The following is a 7,477-nucleotide window of genomic DNA, read 5'->3' as shown; positions in this document are numbered from 1 at the left end:
AAAATACTGTTCTAACTAAAAAAAAGTCGAACAAGCCGACTTCTAGGTAAGTCAAACGGGGCCTATATAATAAAGTAGAATCAACTAAGAGCCTAAATTGTAAGGTTAGGAGAGAGGAGAGGAGAGAGAAGAGAAACAGACTGTAAGCTTACCGTTAACTTTGTAAGAGAGATAAATGGACCATATATTAATAGTGCAGAGCTAACTACTATATGAGTGGGATGAAAGAAGACTGCAAAGAATGTTATACCCAGCAAGCCAACTGTATTATTAGCCATGCTCTAAGGCCATGGGAAGAAAAAAAAACTAAAATAAAATATGTATCTGAAAGAAAAGCCATGAACAGAATAATAAAGGTATACCTCCATCTAAAAGAAAACCAAGACCAATTCTTCCAAACTTTTTTCCGCACAACCTCATTTGCATTAAGTCAAATAAATTCTAAAACTCGTAACAAATGCTAATCTTGTATGGAAAATTGAATGAAGATCAATCCGCCTTAAATAGGTGTCAATTATGTACATATGTTGTGCGCGCGGCTAAGAAAAGTGGAAAACGGATCACCCCGCACGCGCTGAGCTATGTGGAGTTACGATACGTGCGGGCTCAATTAGTCAGACCACTGTACGAGTGGTGGGACGTCAACAAAATGTTTTTTTTTATTAGATGAGTGTCCGTGTGTTACAACGGGTGCAACATAAATTGAATGTGATGTTTGTTAGCCAAGTCAAAATCAAGAATATATCAATTTCATTTTTCACGTGTATTATACCATGATAATGTCTAGAAAAACATTCATTATCGTAATGAATCTGAAATAAAAGCTAAGCTTGGAGCTTGTTGTCTGAAAGTTACGACAAACATCAGCTGCCTCATAGGCGAAAAATTTATTGCTAGACATCGAATTGAATTTATCCATGTTCTGCCTTGTCAAAACATGTATACTCGGACTTACAATATCCTAGCCCGCATGAGGCATGGCAATAATTCATTTTTTAGGAAAAAAAAATATTTGTTGTCAACACGCAATGCGAAGGACGACGAACGAGATTTGGATCACGATCATGATTATTGCGTGGTGATATTCCAATAAATTCATTTCTCTTCCCATAATTCTCTTTCCGTTTTATTCCATTGTATTTACTTGCCTTTCCAGTGTCTCCATGCGGTGATTATTTGCCTGCCAGATATGGATCGCATAAGATGCGATGATTATTTGCTTGCCGGATATGGATCGCATGAGTGTTTTAGTCCTGTCGGGTAGATGTTGACAATCTGTATTTCTTAGGTGGAGATAGAGATTCTAAAAAGAGAAGTCATATCGAGAGATGAAAAAAAATGTGAGAATGTGGGGAGGAGTCGGACCACTAGTCGTCGGAAGAAGAGACGTGTGAGTGAGAGATTAACAGGGAGAAAAAATGATGACAAAGTGGGTCTGTTTGGATCATCTCCTCTAAACTTTAGAGCTCTTAAAATTTTAGAGCACTTTAACTCACTTTTGAGGTCTAAAGCTTTACTATGAGGTGGGTTAAAGTTTAGAGCTAACTTTAGACCACCTATTTGAAGCTTTAGATCTAAAGTTTAGAGCTATAAAGTTTAGAGAGGTAGATCAAACATAACCTTAATATTAATAGGTATACAGAATAGTTACATGCGGACAGATATGAGCAGCCCATAAAATAGGTGGACAACAATTCCGTAGCACCGGAGGTGCCGCCCGCCAGCCAGCTCCTTACACGGTTACACCCAAACCACCAGGACCGCACGACACCTGAACCATCCGGACGCGTGACGGACTTGTTGGCCTATTGCCAATTGCCAATTGCCATGCCATGGACCAAACGCACAACGCACCCATCCACGCCACGCTTCCTCCTCTTGGACTCAACGTGACGGACCAGCCGCACCATCGCAGTTCGCAGACACACACACCCGGGGGCGGGCGAGGGCTATAACTTACGCACTTTGGTTTGGTCCGGGGCCAACAGAGACTAGGTAGAGAGGGAGAGGAAGAGCGAGAGCGCGCCACGGCAAAGATGCTGCGGAGGAGAGCGAGAGACCCCGCCGCCGTCTTGATTCTACCTGCCATCCTGCTCCTGGCGGCGGCGGTGGCCGCAGCGGTGGCCATGGCGGCGGAGGAAGCGTTGCCGATGCCGATGCCGATGGAGGTCTACTTCACGCCCGCGGAGTTGGCGCGCATCGCGGGGTACGGCGAGGAGCCGGTGTCGTCGGTCTCCGTGTCCGGGCAGCTTACCTGCGAGCTCTGCCTCCGCCCCGGCTCCCACCTTCTCACCTTGGAGATGCCAGGTACTCCCAAGTTCCTTGCTTTATTCCTTGATTGGCCTTAGTTACTACTCCTAATCCTAGCTGCTGCTGCTGCTGCTGCTTGTTAATTCCACGTACGTAACCACCTGAATTGGAAATTGAAATAACACGCAAATGATTCGCGCCCAGTTCAGTTTGGCATTGAAATTCAAACCACCGCTTGGCCGGCTGATGAAGGAACAAGGAAGAGAGCTGTCGTCGGCGGCCCGATCACTTTCTCGTCCCATAAATAACTGCATAAACAAATGATCCCTGTGCTGTGCCGTCGTCTCAGCAACGCGTGCCTGCCAAAACAGCCCCTTGATTGAATCGTTCAGAGAGGAGCGAGCAGACGACTGGTCCTTTTCGCGATGGCTCTGGTTGTTGGCCGGTTAACGCCGTCGAGGTGGGCATGCATGGCAAAGCGGAAAGCCGGGAACCAAAGCAAGGTCGTCTGCTTCGTCGTCGTCTCTCCAGCGGATCGATTCGATCGAGTACACGACGAGACCTTGTCCTCTCCGTCGAGCAGGGATTAGTCGTCGTCGAGCACGGCGTACTTAGCTTGCTGGTCACGTGCCTCACGTAGGGACGGGACGGCGTCGCCAAAGCAACGGGTTCACGAGGAGGAGTACCGCTTGAAAAGGTCGTTAGCGTTAGCGACCGAGCCAGCGTTTGGTGCAGGGTCGGCAGGTTTTGGCTGCAGCGGTTTTGTGTACACGTACAGGCCGGCCGGTACACCACACGTAGCGGTGTGAAGCCGCCGGAGATGGAATTCAACGAGGCAACGGAACTGTACCGTGCATTCCGTATGCTGCTCCCTTTATTGCTCTTGCTGCCTTCGTTAGTGCAGCCGTGCAGGAAATAACATTTTATATGCACTATATATATAGTTAATCTCGATCCTGTGGTTAAAAAAAAAGCTTTCGATGCTAACGATGTTGCCGAGACAACATATAAGAGCAGTTCTTTTTAACCCATATTTTTAGCCAACGAAAGCTTGGGAGTTTTTGGTGCTAATAAAAAAAGCTTTGCGGTTGGGAGACAACTCAGGCAGTACTTAGGCTGGGAAATAATAAGCCTCGCCACCAGACAAATTAGTGGCCGTGGAATCTAATAAGTACTCCGTATAATTTAAAATAGAGGGGGTACAAACGAAGTTTTTTTTTATAGAGCACAACAAAGTTTAGACCCTGTTTTGATTCGTAGTTATCTGCTAATAATTATCTCTTTTGTACTTAAACAGGTATAGATAATAAACTAGCTAATTGTTAGTTGGACCTTTAGATAACAACAATCCCACTAGTTAGACCAAATCAGATAATAAGATATCATCTCCAAAAGTATACTATTTTTTTCTCCAAAAAACATGTAGTTTTGGAACTGCTAAAAATGTGTTGGGAGAAAAAAAGAAGGACATCTCCAAGGGTTTTCAATAATCCACTCCTAAAATATAGAATACAATTTTACATCAGGAATCTTATACTATTCCTCAATTATCGTAATTACTTTTATATATTGGGTGTGTCTCCACAGCAGTTGCCTGAGATTTTGCATAAGCTTCAGTTATCTTCAACCTCTTGCTTCGCCGAGTGCCCTGAGCTAGCCAGCCCTTGGTGGCGTCTTGCCTCGTCGTGTAAGTGTGCAACTGCAGCCGCAAAAGCATCGCTTGCTGACCCGCGCGCCGGCCCGCCGGCCCTTCCATGCTTGCTTGATCTGGCTATACCTACCTGCCTGTGCGCCCTGGACTGCACCGCACAGGAACCCCCGATGTGCAAGCGCCCCTGAGCTATCTAGCGGCGTCAGTGGACTGGCATGCGGTGCCGGGCTGGCTGGGAGAGATCGCCGGCCGACCGGTGCCTGGCTGGGCACAGCGTCGGAGTTAATTAGTTAATCGTTCATCTTCTTGTGAACCCGTCGACTGACGGATAAGCAGATTATCAGGCAACTAAGCTGGAGTATTTCTCTTATATATTCTTTCTTTCTTGTACATTTGCATTAAGAATCATTTCCTACTCATATTCTTTCTCACACCTTTCCACTTTTGGATTGACCGACCCATATGCACGGTAAAACAGTATCCGCGCGATGAGGGAGGATTTTCCAAGTGTATAAATTTTAGGAGCATGGATTAGAAGTTATTAGAGAGGGGTTTTTTTTCCTCATTTTGCTAAAACCAAGTATTAGGAAGAAAAATATGGTACTCTTCGATGTTAGCTAGCTAACTATTATCAGATAATGAATCAAACAAGGTCATAGTTATTACTAGATAGAGGCATGTTGAGGTATATGTCCGCCCCATATCACCGCGGAAGAGGAATTAGGTAAGCCTTGCAGATTAGTTGCAACAATACATCCTTGCTATTCAATGTTATCCGAGAGTTCATTCTTGTATGTGCCGTAGTCTCGTAGGCACGGTTAGCTCGCCTAATTCTCCTATTCTTTGTCTACTCAAGTATAGCCACTACCTTTCTGTCTGTGGGCCGCCAAATGCTCTGTTCCTTTCTGCGTGGCACCATTCAGAGATGAGACTCTGGCTCCACGGAAAGCTATCTAACGCATCTAGCCACTGCTGTCTGAATCCGATTTGATGCGTACGATGGCGGTGTTATTGGTTTTGGTCTAGACGCACACATCTCCCTCCTCGGTGCTATCGGCACGGACTGAAAGTGATCTTTTGGGATCTGCTTTAGATGTTCGTCCAGAACCCCCCCCCCCCCCCCCCCCCCCCCCCCCACCCCCCACACACACACACACACACACACACACACACACAAAAAAAAAAGAGACACTGGAGAGCTGCTCGTTTCCCATTTTCCTCCGATGGAGAGTTGCCCGCCTGTTACATCTCTGAACCGGTGCGCTCCGAATGGGCTCCAATCCGTAGCCGCCTTCGTTTTCCGTCCGCGTCAACGGCCGTACCGTTAATTTCCGTATCACTACAATCTCCGAAACATCAGCGCTGTGTGTTTTTCTTGCTAATGGTTAGGCATCTTGCACGAATTGGTGTTTCACTTCTCCAGATTTGGTATTCATTGGTAAAAGCAAAGTTTAGACAGATCTTTTCAAAAAAAAAAGTTTAGACAGATTGTAGCAAAGTTTAGATGACTATTTCCAATCGAAGTTCAAAAAAAAATCCAATTAACACATTATTGGTACCACTTGTTCTTCATTGACAACCATCTCTGCATAGTTTTCTATGGGTGATGATGAGTTGTGTAATTTTCTGATCAGGCGCTAAGGTAGCAGTAAGCTGCAGAAGTGAACGGACTCCCAACAACCAATTGGATAGCTTTGCATTTGCTACGACGGATGAGTACGGCAACTTCACGATTGATCTCCCTCCCCAGCTCCACGCCACGCCAGACCTGGAGAAGGCCTGCACCGTCAGGGTGCTCCAGCTCCCGACAGACTCGTGCCGGCTTCGCCACCGCACCGGCGACACCTATGGCCTCAGGCTATCATCTGTAGAAGACGGCGTCCGAGCCTACACTGCTGGGGTGATACGGCTTCAAGACAGCGCTACGCCGTCCGATCATTGTGTGGGTGTGGAGCACATGTCTCAAAGAAGATGAACAGTTGAAACCGAAGCCATAGGATACGGATCGTGGTATATATGGCTATATGCCAAACGAAGAGTTCACGTTTGTATGGATTTTTGAAGGGAAGGTTAAACAGGAAAGATACATGACATGCCGACTGGGCCTTTGGTATAGCAGGACTCAAGCATGTAAACAAATGTAGACCAATATTTGTACAGTTCTTAGTAACGATAAATGTGCATGAATCAGACAAGAGTTCTTATCAGTGTATTTAGAAAAGTCACTAGTTGACGGAGAATATACATTTTATAAGATCAGGCCCCAGTTCTCTCATTACATAGCTTAAGTAGAAGGCCTGCAGTCAGAATGTCAGTGAAAATTTAACAGAGATTGAACTGCAGAGGAAGCTCGCCCGATGCAGTGATAGCCTCGACGCAGTCACCGGACCCGTTCGGCTTACCCCATATTCGATTTGTTCGATTTCTTTTTTCAGCCGGAACCGTATTTTTCTCTCACAATAATTCAGTCAGAACAGTGTTTTTCAGACAGTTTCAGCCGAAATTCTACCAGCCGAACGGGGCCACTACAGTCATATCCACCTCTTCGCGGCTCTACCGTTAAAAATACCATTTCTAGATGCGGCTAGACTTTTTATGTGCTTTTAGAAATGGAGGTATTTCATGAAGCGGCTAGAAATTGTACCATCTCATCTCTTGAGACGGTTGGCAATTTGGTCCACCACTAAAAATATGTGCAACATATTCCAACTCAAGCCAGATAAAGACAAACTTCGCAACAAAGTTATAGTACTTGAATAGATTTGTAATTTTGTACTTAATGAGTTTTTTATTTCAAAACATTTAAGGCCCAAAAAATTTGTTAAAAGTTTTCATAATTTGATATATCTATAACTTTGTAGGTAACTACTTTTTTATTTGAAATCATTTAGTATCCCGAAATTTTGTTTTAAGTTTTTAGATTTTGATTTTCTTTGAAATTTTCAAATTAATTTGGATGGAGAAACGACGTAAAACAAAGTTGTAGCACTCGAAGAGATATGCAACTTTGTAGTTAATGACCCTTTTATTTGAAATCATTTAAGGCCGGGAGTTTTTAGATTTTGAGTTTTCAATTTTCTGTTTTTTTTTCAAATTACCTCGGATGGAGAAAAACCTAAACCAAAGTTATAGTACTCGATGAGATCTAAAACTTTTCAATTGAAACTTTATTCATTTGAATTTGTTAGGTCTCAAATATTCATTATAATATTTGTTAAAGTGAATACAAAACTAATGACTTTGAGGTGAGTGGTAAGAAAGCAACATGTACGGCCTAAGAGCAGTCCCAATGGTGTATTGATGATGGTTTCTATCCTCATTAAATGACTTGCCACGTAGGCAAAACGTTGACATGGCAACGTAATTAATGAAGAAAGAGAGCAAAAATCATACAAATGGTTTTCTCATGAAGAAATCAGGTCTTCTCTTGACCCAATGCACCAAGAAACCATGAAATCGCCATTGGAGAGAAACCACCAGTTTCTAGCGGGCTCATGCCGCACTCCCATTAGAGGAAGAAGATAGAGTTGGGAGAGAGAAAGAAAAAATAATTATTACTCATAGAAACAATGTGTC

The 7,477-nt window shown here is 44.1% G+C and overlaps 1 protein-coding gene across 1 annotated transcript; it reads left to right on the top strand.

Annotated features, from left to right (window-relative positions):
- Positions 1–1,953: 1,953 nt before the first annotated feature.
- Positions 1,954–6,176, top strand: LOC136478530 (uncharacterized). The gene is made up of 2 exons (XM_066477036.1): positions 1,954–2,307; positions 5,536–6,176. The coding sequence occupies exons 1-2, from the start codon at positions 2,037–2,039 to the stop codon at positions 5,874–5,876; spliced, it is 612 nt and encodes a 203-aa protein (XP_066333133.1). The 5' UTR covers positions 1,954–2,036; the 3' UTR covers positions 5,877–6,176.
- Positions 6,177–7,477: the final 1,301 nt, after the last annotated feature.

This window comes from Miscanthus floridulus, chromosome 1 (genome assembly GCF_019320115.1).
Source record: "Miscanthus floridulus cultivar M001 chromosome 1, ASM1932011v1, whole genome shotgun sequence".
NCBI lineage: Eukaryota > Viridiplantae > Streptophyta > Magnoliopsida > Poales > Poaceae > Miscanthus > Miscanthus floridulus.
The sequence above is the reverse complement of the archived record's forward strand: the minus strand, read 5'-3'. Positions and strand labels throughout refer to the sequence as shown.

Coding starts and splice junctions, on each gene's coding strand:
- LOC136478530 (XM_066477036.1), top strand. CDS start 2,037: ATGCTGCGGAGGAGAGCGAGAGACCCCGCCGCCGTCTTGATTCTACCT. Junction 2,308..5,535: donor TCTCACCTTGGAGATGCCAG/GTACTCCCAAGT, acceptor TTTTCTGATCAG/GCGCTAAGGTAGCAGTAAGC.